Source organism: Dasypus novemcinctus, chromosome 23 (assembly GCF_030445035.2).
Source record: "Dasypus novemcinctus isolate mDasNov1 chromosome 23, mDasNov1.1.hap2, whole genome shotgun sequence".
Taxonomy (NCBI): domain Eukaryota; kingdom Metazoa; phylum Chordata; class Mammalia; order Cingulata; family Dasypodidae; genus Dasypus; species Dasypus novemcinctus.
In genome coordinates, this window is record NC_080695.1 from 9,154,423 (window position 1) to 9,170,263 (window position 15,841).

The window sequence follows — 15,841 nt, forward strand, 5'->3', positions numbered from 1 at the left end:
ATCCAGGGCTTCTCCTGACTTCTGGAGGAAATCTCATTCTGAACCGCAGAACCGTGCGCGGGTCCTCCAGCAGCCATCTTGGGGCTGGTGGTGTCCACGTGGACTCTCTGCCAGGTTCCAGATCCGTCTGTTGATTCCCTATCTTACTAGCCGGCTTCAGCCTCACTGCTGGATAGAAGCAAGGCACGTAAAGACAAATAGTCAATGGTTTCTAGATGCCTGAAATATCTAGAAATGGCAAGTTCACAGATAGAATGCAGATTGGAAGTAACCAGTAGATGAAGGGAGGAAGGAGAGGGGTGTTGCCTTGTGGGAAGGGAGTGTTTATACATGTTGGAAAATGTTAAAATAAAATTAATCTTAAAAACACAGGAAACAGAGTGAGTCCCCAGCAGTAGAGGTGCTCACTGAGGCTAGGGACCGCGCCGATGGGCGGGGATGGAAACGCATGAAATGTGATTTCCCCATTCTCGGGGCAAGCTAGAGCGCCATCCCCATGCCAACAAGAGAGGCAAGGCTTTCTTGTTCCTTGTCCAGATTGCATTTTACATTGTTTTTAAAAGATTGCACAAATTAGAGCAGATGAAGTTCAGGTTTCAACACCCTGAGATTTCAGCAGTTTTTAAGCTAGCTTGAGCATCACCACAGCCAAACCTCCTGCCGGTGTTCCCTGCTCCATCCTCTGCCAATTGCCTTTTGAAAAGCATGTATTATTTTTATAACCAAAGTGAACACGTGAATGCATTCTCCTTATAAAAAATTTAGTTAACATGTAGTCGGATAATTTATTTAAGCATTCATCTGTTGTTGGGTACTTAACTTGCTTAAAAAAAACCTCAGCTTTGCAAAGATGTGACCTCTCCAAAGGAACGGAGCTCAATCTGATCCTGAGCTCCACGCCGTGTCCTGCAAACAGACGACAAGTGTCGAGTAGCAGTGCATGTCCCTTGATAACTGAAAATACCACAGCAGTGTCCCGGGGCCCTTCACAGCGCGGCCTGGGGACTGTGTTCCTGTGCTAAATGCCCTATTCTCTCCCGGCACCTACTGCAAATGCTCTGTAGTCCTCTGCCCCAAACCACACCCGACAGAGCCACGGGCTCGCATTCACCACCCACGGGGACCTCTGCTCGCTGCCACTTCTAACCCCGGCTTTAAAATGACGTCAAAGCTTTACAAATCTGGTTCTGCCCCCCAAAAGCTTATGTTTTAAAATGACTACTTGAAAAACGCAGTAACGCAGACAGTGAGAACAAGCCATATCCAGATGGGACACCAGAGCCAGTTCTGTTGCCCACTCCTTAGAATGGGATTGCCAAGGCTGAATGTGGGAAAGAGACAAGGCTTTCTGTGCCTGGAGTGGAAGGAATGAAACAAAGAGGAGAGGTATTTGAGACAGCAGGGGTCTGGTTTAGTTGAATACAGCTTTTAGCCACGCAAAGGGAGGAAAAGCAAACTAGTGCAAGAAGGAGAAAACCCAAAGCTTAGCAGGAGGCCACCATTTGGAAGGAAAAGCCTTTTCAGCTGGTCCACCCCTCGGGACCACTGGTGTGGACTGAATTAGAGCCGCAGATACCGCTGAGTTCAGGGGGAACCGGGCGCGAGCGGCAGCTCCTTCCAGGTGCCCAGTCGGCTTGTAAGACTCACACCGGACCGTGTTTCAGAAAGCTGGCTAGGACGCCTTGGTAGGCAGTTTTGACATGGAAGAACTTCCCTTTTTACAGACAGATGCTTTTAGCCCCTGCCCTGTCCTTTCTGAAGGCAGCACATGCTTCGCTCTTGTTTTAAAGCTTAAAGAAAAATCCATGGGCATAATCATTTGAGTTGAGCAAACATTTCACAGCTAAGCGGTGGTTGCCGATACTCCCAATTTATGATCATCTGTTTTCACCAGCTAATAGGGCTTAATGAACTCATTTTCATATTTTATTTAAACAAATACTTGTAGTTACAAGCAAGAATCAATTGCTTGTTGTAGAACTTGGCCTTTGAAGCTCTGGCTTTTTGGAGGAGAACACGCCAGCAGCCTGCCTCCCGCCGAGGCCTGAGCCCACATGGAGGTGACTGTGCCGTAGCAGGCAGCGAGGGGTAGGTCAGAGCCTAAAAGGGACTCTGCTTTTTTTTCAGAGTGCCACACCGCCCTGTCTTACCTCCCCTTCTCCCACACTACACAAGGGCCTCGTGTCACCCAGAGGCTGCGGCGATACCCGCAGCTGTCTCGGAAGCACTGTGGAGGGAGAGGCCTGCCAGGGCGGTTATTTCACTGGCCCTCCCTGGTGGTGCTCCAGGCACCACCCGCGACCCTGAGATGAGCAGCCTGCCCCCAGAGGGCACGCTGTCCTGGCCAGGTGGCGGCTCCAAAACAGAATCAGGTTTCCCACGGGGCATGTCAGCAGCACCACAAAGGTCCATTTCATAATAAAGGCAAAATATTTTACAAAGTACAGCAAAAAAACACACAAAACCTGGGTCTGTGGGTGAACTTAGTCTCAAAAGCTGGTTTCTGGACACGGATGTCACCCCGTCCCCGTGAAGACTCCCCGCAGTGCTAGCAGAGGCCGCTGCTGGGGTCAGAGGACAGCCTGCGAGCCTGGACAGTGCAGGGCCCACTCAGGTCCAGACGCCAGCGGGGAAGGACAGGTCATCAGCCCCGTGCCTCGGCTTTAATTCGGGCCTGGAATGAAGGGAGCCGTGCCGGGCAGCCAGCCTGAGCAAATTGCCCATTGTGCTCTCCTAGTAAATTTCAGAATCTTCCAGCCTCCCTCCGTAAACGCTGATTTATGAGGGCCAGGATGCAGACAGACAGTTTGTGATTGGATGTACTGCTCTCTTGTAGGGAATTTACTTCAGATCAACAGAAAATTATTTCTGCAGCGCCTGCGGTCGTTAGTCTCAGTTAGGCAGCTGCTGGGAGCGGGTCAGATGCCGGGCGGAGGCACGGGGCCCTGGTTTGGCGGCACCCCCCTCTGTGGCACGGCGCTGCTGGGGCCCCCCGTGCACATGCAGACCCCACCGTGTCCCTGGGCACTGGTGGACCCCCCCAGTCCCACACCATCACCCCGTCTTGGGCTGATCTTTCTTGTGCCCTGCCCGACTGGACCAGGCTTCTCCGTCACCCGCTGGGTCTTCCCTGGCACCCTAACAACTTCAGCACACAGCACTGCCAGCTCCAGTGCAGACATCCCCACAGTCCTGCTCCGCCGGAGGTGCTGGCATCTGGGTGCCAGGCCGGCGTGATGAGCAAAATGCTGTAATTTAGGAAATTTTGATGAAGAAGTTTTCAAATAAAATTGTGACAGACAAGGTTGTAAAATTACACGAGGCCTGTTCCTCCTGTACTTTCAGAGGAGCCCTGCACCGGGACCAGCCGATGGAGAGGCTTGTCCACTGTAACCTTCCAAGGCCAGGGCTGGCTTTCAGGTGTGCTCCTGAGCCGGCGGCGGCAGGGGTCGAGAGCCGGCTCGGGGCACGGTGCCCAAGGCAACCCTGACTTTGCCAAGTGCTGCCCGTGGGGCCGCAGGCAAGGTCACCAGCCTTCTGTGCCTGTTTCTCCTCTGTACATGGGAGCAGGGATAGTTCCAGCTTCAAAGGCTTGTGAGGATTAAACTGGTCAGTGTGTGTGAAGTGCCTCGAGCCACCCCAGCCCCTCACCAGGTGCTCCATAGGTGGGGGTGCCAGCCCTCAGCACCCTGAAGGCTTTTTGTTTTAATTTGTACAGTCATTTCCAAAATTAGCAGAAGAGAAGGAACTGATAGAGAGCACAGGGATTTCATGCTGCCCATTGAAAATGAGCGAAGCCAGACGTCAGCGTGGAGGGGGGGCAGGAGCCCCTGAGCTGGCGAGCTGGGGTGGCCTGTGAGAAGGGGTGAGAGGAGGGGCAGCAGGCCAGAACCCCACGGCCAGGCTGGCGAGGACAGCTGTGGCCGTCGTGGGGTCTGGAACGCGACCTGGGAGGTGCTGGAGTGGGGTGGGGGCGGTGGGCTCCCGATAGGAGCCCCTCGGGCACGGAAGTTGCTGGGCTGTCTGAGGGCTGCTGGGCAGCCAGCAGGGAGCAGGCCGTGTGTCTTTTTTTTCTTCAGAATATTAGAGGTGAATCCCAAGGTGCTGTCCTCTAAATTCTTGTTTACCTGCAAGTCCAAGCATCTAACTGTATTTATTACTTTCATCAGAATGAGAAAGAAGCTTAAGATGCACCCTAGTTCTTCAGTATCACTGAGCTTATTGACTGAAAAGAAGAAAGAACAAGCATTTTCAGCAGTTTTTCTTTGCCTTTGGACCCATGAGCTCTTTCCATCACAGTCTCACTCTTTAAATGACATTTTTAAGCGTTTTCTAATCACATCAACTCCCCTCCAAAGGGGCTTGATTCAGGAGCTGGTTGAGTCTTTTTTCTCTGAGCCCAAATCACGACAGAAGCTGAGGTCAAATAAATTGTGATCATGAGGCCCCACTAGACTGAAAAGAGAGAAAGGGAAATAAAATTTCACTAGGAAAATTGGAGCATGGAACAGGGGAGAAGCAGAGCTAGACGTGAAACTCATGCACTCAAGTGAAAAGGAACTTTTTAAGGCAGAGCGGTTTGCAAAATGAAGTATCCTATCAATCATTGCATAAAGGAAGAGGTAGAAGTTAGTTGCAATCAAAGATCAAACTACTGATTAGGGCACCATATAATGAAAATATCAGCTTAGGAAGATGGAAATAGTGATGGAATGTGCCCGTTATTTAAAAAGAGAAGGTTTAAATGGAACCCGGGAGACTGACAGCTGTCATTTCATCATTCATCCTCAACCCGTGAACCAGGTGCAGTGGTTACAAAGATCCAAGCCGGGTCCCTTTCTTGTGAAGCGCGCTCCTTGCGGGGAAGGCGGCCCGTGAGGCCTGAGCAGAGGTACAGTAGAAGTGGGTTGCAGAGCCTGAATTTCACTTCTGTGGGGAGTAGATTCTAATCAGACTTCGGCAGACCTTGCTGAGCTCGCCCCAGCCTTGGCTCCAAGTTGGCCAAGACAGCGCGGCATCCGGCCTCGGCTTCCCGAAACCCTGACTCCAGTCTTCTGCTCTCGTTTTCTAGGTTACCAGATTTCCTGGGAGGTGTATGGTAAGAATGACTCTCGTCTCACACGCACTCTAAACAGCACAACGCATGAGTATAAGATCAAGGGGCTGTCATCCCTCACCACCTACACCATCGAAGTGGCTGCCGTCACCGCGGCGGGGGCTGGGCTGGTGACCTCATCCACCATTTCTTCCGGAGTTCCCCCAGGTCAGTACAGTCGTGCTCAAGTTTCCCTGCTATTGCCTTGCTCTTAGAGTTGTAGTGGCAGTTTTGAGAAGAAGGAGCTCCTGAGGAAGAGGGGCTTGGCTTCCGGCTGGAATCCCGGCAATAGGTGGACGAGGACCTGCCTGACCCTTCTTTCCCAGGGCCTCACGGCTGTGGCTCGGCGTGTGGGTGAGTGCTCAGGTGTAAGTGGGAGAAGGAGAGATTCACACTCCTCAGGGCGAACAGGATCTCCAGAGCGGCGAGACTCTCAACTGGGGGAGCCTCCTGCCTTAGCCGCTGTGGACCAGGGACCGCAGGGACCAAAATACACCTGTGCTCGAGAGAGAAGTAGGAAATACACCAAAATCAAGGACTGGAAACACAGAACTCTATTTACTCAACAAAACAATAAAAATGTGTGTTTGAGATAAAAAGAAATACACGAAGGTTGGAAGAAAAAGGTGAAGAGAGAAAGGGAGCGAGATACATTTAAACTGGAGGTGAGAAGAGAGTGGTCATGCCCGGCACTGAGGCATGGCTGGGTTGCTGTTCAGTGGCAGTGTAATTCAAAGCCTGTCTGCAAGTTATTCTGGGAATGCAGATTATTTTCTTAGAGGTTTAACGCATTCGTTTCAGCTTTGGAAAGTTGCTACTCAATTTTTTCTCTCCAATTTTAAAGTTTATGTTTAAAGTAAAAGTATTTTCCCAAGAAAGTCACAAATTGATGTTACGATGATGAGATACCATGGGACTATCAGTTCAAATATTCAATTAATGTTATAAGTCTCTTTGGCATTCAGAAGATGTCAACGTGCCTTAATTTTGTTCTTTGAGAAAAGTCCCATTGCCTCATTCTGAGGGCCAAAAAGAACCTTTCAAAATCAGTATTTACCCAATATAACACCCCACATGCAGTTCAATTTTCACAACCTAATTATGTTCTTGAGAGACTGACATGCATAATCTGAAGAGAAGACAAAACAAACAAAATGTATGCAGTAAAAAAAAAACCACAGGAATTAAGGTCTTTGGCATTCTTTCCCTCTTCTAGGCCCTGCTTTAACTGAGGCGGCCTAGCAGCCCTGCGCGTGCGTGCGTGTGTGTGCACGTGCGTGTGTGTGTGTGTGTGGCAGGCAGGGGGGCGGGAGGGGCCCAGCGACCTGGGTTTTGATTGTGCCCTCCCTCCCGGGGCTGGCTGGGGAGTCCGCACTAAGCCGCACGGTACCTACCAGCCTGAAGTGGGCGCCCCAAACCCAGCAGAGTCCCCAAAGTGAGTCCTTCCTCCAGGATAAGAGTCCTCATTGCCCTCCCTCCAGGGCAGCAAGGGCCATTACAAACCAGATCCCTGGACCCCACCCCTGGGACTTCCTGACTGGGTCTGGGCTCCGGCTTGGGAATTAGCTTCTGGAACACCTTCTCAGCTGACACTGACCACACTTGGAGAGCCATTGCTTTTAGGCAATCCAATATTTTTTCTAAAAGCATTTACAAAATAAAATTTATGTTATTGTTATTCTCTTTTAAGAACGATATCTTAGACTTACAGAAAGATTCCCCGTGCATTTTACATAAATAGCCAGTTCCTATAGCACACATTTGAAGTACTCAAAGCCAGTTGCTTAAACATATATTTAACATATTGTTACTACGTCAATAAAAATAGTGATGGTGATGATGGCATATTGTTTAACTTGTTAAAAGATGCCTCTCGTGTGATGGCTGAGGGTGGTGTTGGAAGCAGATCTGTGTGTGTTCCCAGGCTTTCCTGGGAAGGCTTGGGCACCTTCCAGCCTGGGCAGGGCGGCAGGCCAGCTGACTTCCGAAGGCCTCTGTGTCCCAGCAGAGGGTGCTGGGTACTTGGAGCATTCAAGCAGAGTGGAGACAGAGAGGGAGGAGGCCCGGCTAGGCTGGGGCCACCTGCTACCAAGGCGAAGGAAAGCTGGAGTTGCTGTCGCTTCGTTTACAGGACAGATCCCCTGAGACAGAAGGGTGCGCCTGAAGCACCCCTGAGCACGGGCTTGGAGTAAAATCAGATACTGGTCACGTTTGAGGGCTGCTCCAGTTGCTGTGTTGAGGTTTATGCCCATTAGCAACCAACTGAAGAACCATTTTAAGAATCCAGAACGCTGAGAATATGAAGAGTCACCTGTCCTTCAGTTTAAACATTTTCTACTTCAGATTCATTCAGCTAGTCCCCTCGAGGTCCTAGGCTACCACAGGGTTGATCGCCCACGTGGTGCTGCCGCCCTGTGCAAGAGCTAGTTCTCAACTCGCCAAGCCATGGCGTAGGGAATCCTGCTCTGAAGTGCAGTCCGGAAGCCTCTCCCGCCCTGGGCATCGCCTGCTTCTTTCCTTCGCCATATTCCGTTACCTTTGTCTAGATTGTCTTGCATTGACCGTAGTATAGAAGCTCTCGTTTTGTACTCACAGTATTTCACTTGAGAGTGGGACAGACTGTTTGGGGGAGCATCCTACCAAAGGGTGTCTGTTGTGTGATTGGCTTAAGCCGTAGGTGCCAGATGAGGGGAGCCTTGGTGCAGAGCCCACCTTCCCCTTCTTTAGTTGCCAGAGCAACTGAACACAGGCCGAGTGGGAAGGCTCTGTCTGCTCTTTCTCTGAATTGAGTTGTCTTGGAAACCAGGCCCAGAAAGCCTGGACAGATCTGAGCATCTGTCCTTTCCCTCCGCCTGGGAAGCACGACTGGGCCTGTCGGTGCCTCTATCCACCCTCCCGTCTCCTCTCCGAGGCACTGCGGCCACTACCGGGGGAGACAAGGTGGTCAGCCCTCAGTGCTCTTTAGGAACTGGGAAGAGTTACAATGTCCTTCCTTTTTTTCATTCTATGAGTGTCCATTACCTATACACAGAGATGACTAAGGCAAACATGCTCCAGACCCCTCACCCCTTCAGAGGTCATTGTCTGAAAGACCACATGACCAATGGGCTTCTGGTGACCCACTGAGGTAAAAATCATAGTGTTGTGATGTTTCTTGGATAGCTATGCTTTTTGCTTTTATGACTTTGAAAAAAAATCCTTTGTTTGCTATAAAACTGGGAGACAATATTGGTACTGTTCGCTGCTCAAGGCCATGTGCAATGTGTTTTCCTCATTGTGATGGACTTCGAGCCCCTGATTTTCCTCTCTCATTCATCTCCAGAACTTCCCGGTGCCCCGTCCAATCTGGTCATTTCCAACATCAGCCCTCGCTCAGCCACTCTTCAGTTCCGACCTGGCTACGATGGGAAGACTTCAATCTCCAGATGGATTGTGGAGGGGCAGGTATGGGTGTCATTGGACCTGGGAGTTGGCTTTGGTGTGGCCAGTGGGGGTATTTGGAGGAGGAGGATGGAGGCTAAAGGCACCCTGCTCACTGGGATGGGTGTGGGGAGACGAGGGGAAATGAGGCTGTTACAGCAGGACTGGATGGGAGCGGGGCAGCTGTAATTCAAATGGTGGTTCCAAACGGGTGCTCAAGACTGTGGCACAGTTGATTGAGGAGTTTTTGTTGGTTTCTTGGTTTAATTCTTTATCACAACTAACTGTCAAATATAGTAATAGGCTTAGTTTGCTCCAACTTGTCTGTCTAATATTCATTCCTTCAACAGCATTTGCTGAGCATGTTCTAACTCCAGGCATGGTTCTTGGCATGAGGGGTACATTAGACAGTTGGTTTTTATAAAGGGTATTTATTTGGGGGAGGAGCTTATTTTTTTTTAAAATATTTATTTATTATTATTATTATTTTTTAATTACATTAAAAAAAATATATATGAGGTCCCATTCAACCCCACCGCCCCCGCCCCCCACTCCCCCCACAGCAACACTCTCTCCCATCATCGTGATACATCCATTGCACCTGGTAAGTTCATCTCTGAACATCACTGCACCCCATAGTCAATGGTCCACATCATAGCCCAGACTCTCTCACGTTCCATCCAGTGGGCCCTGGGGGGATCTACAGTGTCCCGTAATTGTCCGTGAAGCACTATCCAGGACAACTCCACGTCCCGAAAACGCCTCCACATCTCATCTCTTCCTCCCGTTCCCCACACCCAGCAGCCCCCATGGCTACCGTTCCCACACCCATTCCACATTTTCTCTGTGGACATTGGATTGGTTGTGTCCATTGCACACCTATGTCAAGTGAGGGCTTAGATTGCACATGGGTACTGGATGCACTCTTCCCGCTTCTAGTTGTAGACACTCTAGGCTCCATGTTGTGGTGGTTGACCTTCTTCAACTCCATGTTAGCTGAGTGGAGTAAGTCCAATAAGTCAAAGTGTAGGAGCTGAAGTCTGTTGAGGCTCTGGGCCTGGGTGTCATATTATCAGTCCAGAGATTCAAATCCCCTACATATATCTTAAACCCAGCCCCAACTACAATTCCAATAAAGTAGCATGCAAGTCTTGTGAAAAGAGATCCCCTCTGAGTCCATTTCCATCACGCAGAAACACCAGCTCCAAAGAAGGGCCATCTGTCATGGCAGTGAACCGGGGGAGGAGCTTATAATCACAAGGCCATGAAGAGTAAATTACTTCCCCCATTAAAGTCTTTTGCCAAGTGTTGGAGCAAGATGGCTGCCATCTCTGCAAGGGCTCAGCCTTCCTCTTCAGGCTCTGGGGTCCCAGCTTCTGGTCTCAGCTGTAGGCTGGGCTAAGGCTCCTCTCTGTCCCTGGGGCTCGTTTCTTTCCAGGTCAGCTGCTCTGCTCTCTCCACCAGGTCAGCTGTAGACTGAGGCTCTCTCTCTTCCCAAGGCCTCTGCCATATCAATGGACCCATCTCTGTTCCTCTGTGTTCTTCTCCCGTGTATTTACTTCCTGGGGTTCCAGCATCAAAACTCCCACTCTCTCCTCTGCCATGTAGTTTTCTCTGTGAGTGTCTGCCCACCAATGGGGTAGGGACTCAACGTCCTATTGATGTGGCCAAATCATAACCCCAGTCTTAATTTAATCAAGTAAAAGTGAAACCTCTGAACCTAATACAATCTAATATTCTCAGAGAAACAGACCAGTTTACAAACATAATCCAATATCTATTTTTGGAATTCATAAACAATGCCAAACTGCTACAAGGGGTATAGCAGTGAAGAAAAGTTCTTTCTTGGGAGAAAGAAGCTCAAGTTGCTGGGAAAGGAGCATGCATTCTATTCAAAGAACAGCAAGGAAGCCAGGATGGCTGGAATGAAGCAAGTGTAGGAAAGATTGGTAGGAGTTGAGCTTGGGGCAGATGACTCCACTTCCAAGAGAGCAGGCTCTGGAAAGGACCTGGGATCCGACTTGAGGTGTGATAGCAAGCAGAGGCTTCAGGGTCAGGTGACAGGTGACCTGTGAAGAGGGTCACACTGGCATTGGCCAATATCACACAGTCAGCAAGTTCCCTGTTCTAATAAAAGAAAAAAGACAAGCCAAGTTAGGAGAAGTCCCAAAGTAGTTATTGTCAATTGTTAAACCCTAGCGATCTCCATGACTGTACTGTATTGCAGGCACATCACTCTTGAAATTGGCCATAAATTAAGGGACACATTCAGCATATGGCTTCAAAAGTTTCATTAGGCAAATATTTCTGGAAACTATCTAGATGAGACCAAGCAGTAAATGGGGTTGGGACAATTGTTTACTTGGGGAAAAATGCATTATAACACCCCCCCCATCAAATTTAAAAAAAATTCCCAGTGAATAAAAACCAAAATAATAAACACTAACTTTAAAACTCTTAGAAGATAATATAGATCAAACATGGTGCTCTCTCATGAAAACCAAGTCTAGCATCTTGAGGTCTGGCTTCAGCAGACGTAGCTGGGGAAGCACCTCCCATGGATGCTGCCGCCGCAGCCCTCTCTTCTAGCCATGGACCGCAGCCTTAGCCAGGCCAGGCCAGGCTGCAGGAACACAGAGACACCCCAGTCCCCGTGGCGACGCAGACTGGAGGTTTGCCTAGTGCTTCTGGGGGAGGTTAGTCCTGGCAGTACTGACGCCGCCTCTGCCTAGTTCTCTTTACCAGACTTGGTTGCGCGGTTCTGCTTTAGCAGCCAGGGAGTCTGGGAAGTGCCGTCTTCTGGTGTGCCCAAGAGGAGGAGCTGGTGTGGACACATATAGCACAGTTTCTCTACCACAGCATATTTGTCCTGTGCCTCCGTCAGTCGGCCTAGTTCTTCATGTATTTAAAAGTATTTATTTATTTTTAATTGTGGTAAAATAGACATCACATAAAAATCACCTTAACCATTTTAAGTGCACAATTCTCTGGCATTACGTACACTTAACAATACTGTGTAACTGTCACCACTGTTTATTTCCAGACTGTTTCCATCATCCCAAACCAAAACTCCAGCTCATTTTGCAGGAACTCCCCGTCCTCCCTCCCCCACCCCTGGTGACCTCCGTTCTGCTTTCTGTCCATCTGGATTTACTTATTCTCAGCATTTCATTTGAGAAATCCTACGATATTTGTCCTTTTTTGTCTGACGTATTTCACTCAATGCGATGTCTTCAAGTTTCATCCAGATTGTATTTCCTTATATTTGTAATATAAAACATTTCAAACATGCCCAAAAGGAAAGAGAAAAAATATAATAAACCCCCATTTATCCATTACCCAGATTCAACAGTTTGCCACGTTAATCCACCCCCTTTATTGCTGCTGAAGCGATTTAAAGCAGATCTCAGACCATCTGTCATTTCGCCCCTGCCGACTGCAGCAGGCATCTCTAAAACATACGTGTGCACCATCGGGTGACTTTCACAAACCTCCTGTTGAGCAGAAGCCAGGCTCCTAAGTGGCATATCTGCTATATCCCACTCACCTAAGTTCCAAAACAAGGAAAGGTGGCCTCTGACTCGTGTTTGAGTACTGGTTCCCCGGGTGGTAGTGTGGCTACACAGAGTAGACAGCAGGTGGGCTTCTGGAATGCCAGGAGGGGCGGTTCCAGATGCTCGGTGCATCTGTGTGTTCATTTTGTGTGTACACTTGTGTTTTGTGGACTTTTCTGTATATTTTACTTTGACAAAAATGTTAAAATACATATCCTCTCATATTTATGTCATTATAGCCCCTGATAAAATTAATAATAGTTCTTTACTCTCATCTAATAATCCATATTCAAATTTCCCCAGTTTTCTCAAATACCTTAGAGTTTTTACTAGGGTTTTGATCAGAACAGAATCCAAGCAAGGGTCACACTCTGCATTTTGCTGTCATGTCTCTTAAATCTTTTAAAAACATGTTTAAAAAGCTTTTATGATTGGGGAGCAGATGTGGCTCAAGTGGTTGAGCACCTGCTTCCCACATGGGAGGTCCTGGGTTCGGTCCCCAGTGCCTCCTAAAAACAAACCAAAGAAACCAAACAGCAAACAAATGGAAAAACCAACTCAGGGGAGCCGATGTGGCTCGGTGGTTGAGCACCAGCTTCCCACATACAAGGTCCTGGCCTAGGTACCGCAAAAAAAAAAACCCAAAAAACTTTAAATGGGGTTGGTTGACTTCCAATAAGCTGCATATATATAAAGCCTACAATTTGGTAAGTTTTGACCTATGTGCCTACACCTGTGATAGCAGGATAATGACCTAGCCATCACCTCCAAGAGTGTCCTTGCGCCCCTTTGGATTCCTGCCTATGCACCCCCTCCCCCTCCCCAGCCACCACCTTGCTGTCACGTTGAGTTGTCTCTTTTAATCTAGTGGAGTAACAGCCCCTGCCTGCCCCACCCCTGCCCTTTTTCCCTACCCTTCTTGGCCCAAACCCACTCAGTTCTGTGGAATGATCTCCTCTGAGATATATCTGTTTTCTTCTTTGTGGTGTTGAGTTGTCGCTCTCCTGGCTATCTCCCAGCTATTTCCTGTAAACTGGAAATTCATTCCAAAGGCTTGAGTCAATTCACTTCCACTTCCTTTCTGTTTTCTTCCTTCTTCTTTCCTCTTTCTTCCTTCCTTCTTTCATTCCCTGCTTCCTCTCCTCCGAGACCTCTTCAGAGGTGGTGCTTGGCCTTGCAGTAGGTCAGGAAGTGCGTAATGCCTAGCTGCCCCTCTTAGTGACTCTGGGGTCAGGGTCGACAACCTGACCCCTCGTTGTCAAGTTCCCCATCAGCCTTTCATCTAATGATTTCATCACTGGTCATCTTTGCCTGAATCAGTTGTTTTCTTAGAAAAATGGTAATCATCTAATTCTGTCAATCTTTTCTCATTTAGTAGCTGGAACTTTGAAAAGAACAACTTTTCCTTGTCAGCTGATGCTATTTAGGATGGATGCTTCCTTCTTTTCTTTTAATCCAATTTTCCAGGTTAAGAGTTGGTCTTCTGGCTCTAGCATTAAACAGGTTTTTCTTTTCTTTTTTCCCTGCTATCTTTTTCTGAGTATCAAATGAAAACATTGTTTTTGTATATTCACTGTGTTTCAGTCACCTGCAGTCATTGTTTTTTTAACTTAAAACTGCCCCTCTTGGGCCAGTAGGCCGCCGTCCTGCCCGCGGCCCCTCTGCATGACTGCATCAGGCTTTGACAGCAGCCTGGCTTTCTACCCCGCAGGGTGTCCTGGCGCCACCTTCCTCCAGGCCTAGTGTACTTAGTTGAAATGTGACAGAAAGAGCATAATCTGGGTACCAGGCCAGGGAGGGGAAGTGGCACTCATTCTACTGGCTGCTCGGGGTTTCCGGGCCTTTCCAGTGAATAGAGAAGAAATATGTAGTTTTTGGAAACATGAGTATACACTGATATTTCCTATTCAAATGTAGGATTACTTAACTATGAATTTACATTTTAAATATCTTTCTCTTATACTAAAATTGTGTTTTCTAGATACACTAACATAATTACTTATTGTCTTTATCCCACTCTTGTATAAGTCATTCCAAAACTGTAATTTCAATGGCAGTACTAACAATGAGACTACTGAATGGAGTTTAAGAATTCTTTTCTAACTCTCTTTATCCTTAGACTACATTAAACTATGGATTGCATAATTAAAATACTAAGTGTTCAAGTGCCATAAAATAATTCTTTTTTCTCTGTGGTTATATCACAAACTTGATGCAGAATTAAGTACATTCATCATTTCAAGTCTTTTTTTTTTTTGGCTTCAAATTTTAGGGATTGCTTTTTTTTTCTTTAACTTTTTAATTGAAGTATAACATGCATAAAGAAAAGTGTACATATCATGAGTGTACAGCTCAATAAGTTTACGGAGTAAACATACGCAGTTTACCATGAGAGTACCACCTGAGCCACAGTGGCTCCCCTCAAGCCCCCTCCCTTCTTTTGACTTTTTAAAATTATTATTATTAAACTTTACTTTTTAAGAAACGGTTTTAGATTTGTGGAAAACATAATCAGATAGTGAGGAGAGTTCCCATATATCCCTTCCCCGCTGCACAGTTTTCCTTATGTTAGCGTCCTGCATTCATGTGGTCCATTTGTCTCAATCGATGAACCAGTGCTGATAGTTCTTATTCACAAAAGTTCTTATTAAACTTATTAACAGTAGTCCTTAATCATGAAAGCCGTAGTTTAGAAAGCTCCGCAGCTTACACAGCACAGATATATGGTCTTAGACTGTAGGTTGCAAGCCCGATATGGCGCCGCAGCTAAAACCACAGTGTCAGCAGCCTGTGCCCCCTCCTGGAGGCTAGGGCAAGATGGCTTCCTTGCTTGCTCAGGGGCTGTGCTGGGGGGCTGGGACCCCTTCCTCACGGGTGCTGTCCTGCTTCCCGAGGCCACCTCAGCCCTCAGCCACCCCCTAACCGCCCCCCCTCCCCTCCCCCGCAACTCTCTGATCCACTCCTCTGCCCTCTGTTGCCTCTTTGAAGGGCTCCTAAGCTCGGATTGGGCCCACCGGGACCATTGGGTCCCCTCTCTCCCTTCCCCTTACTCACATCTGCAGAGGGCATGTGGTCCCAGGTTCCAGAGAGTTCTGTGGGCACTCTGCCTAACGTGGTTCCTGGCCTTGTGCATAAGCCATTCTATATTTTTGCAACTGTGACTCTGAGATGGATTCCCAGGAGTGGGGTCACTGCAGCCCACCCTGAAGGCACATGTGAAGGTTCTAGGTATTGGCAGGCCCCTCTAGAGCTTGTAGGGCTTCCGTTCCCATCAGCAAGGTGTGAGTATCTGCTTCTCCCAGCCCCGCTGGCGGAGTGTGCCGACAAACATTAGGGCCTTTGCCAATCTTGTAAGTGAAGAACGGTAACTCTGTGTGGTCAAGAGGGAAATGAAAAAAATAACATTTTATTATGGAGACATTAAGCATCTTTTTATTTACTTTCTTCTGTGATATGCCTCTTCATCTCTTTTGCCCACTATTCTATCAGATTGTTGGGCTTTTTCTTCTCGATTTTGGGGCTTTATATATTTAGCCTGTTACCTTTTGTCGATTGGCATCTTACTATAAAAGACAACTTTCTCTTCTCGTTTATTTTTTTCATTTATGTATTTATATCAGTGTGGACTCATGGATTATTATCTTGTTTAACAGCTTATAATCCATTGCTATCATTATTTATTTTTAAATTTAATTTAATTTTTAAAAAGATAGATTACATAAATGTTACATAAAAAAATGTAGGGATTCCCATATGCCCCACTCCCACATTT

General features: G+C 47.8%; 1 protein-coding gene across 5 annotated transcripts in view; it reads left to right on the forward strand.

Annotated features, from left to right (window-relative positions):
- SDK1 (sidekick cell adhesion molecule 1) overlaps positions 1 to 15,841 on the forward strand; it is a 917,480-nt gene that overhangs the window by 755,933 nt on the left and 145,706 nt on the right. For all 5 annotated transcript variants that reach the window (XM_058285708.1, XM_058285711.2, XM_058285709.2 and 2 more), the window contains exons 21-22: positions 5,072 to 5,263; positions 8,418 to 8,539. In XM_058285708.1, coding sequence (XP_058141691.1) covers positions 5,072 to 5,263; positions 8,418 to 8,539 — 314 coding nt within the window. The remainder of the gene's footprint in view (positions 1 to 5,071; positions 5,264 to 8,417; positions 8,540 to 15,841) is intronic.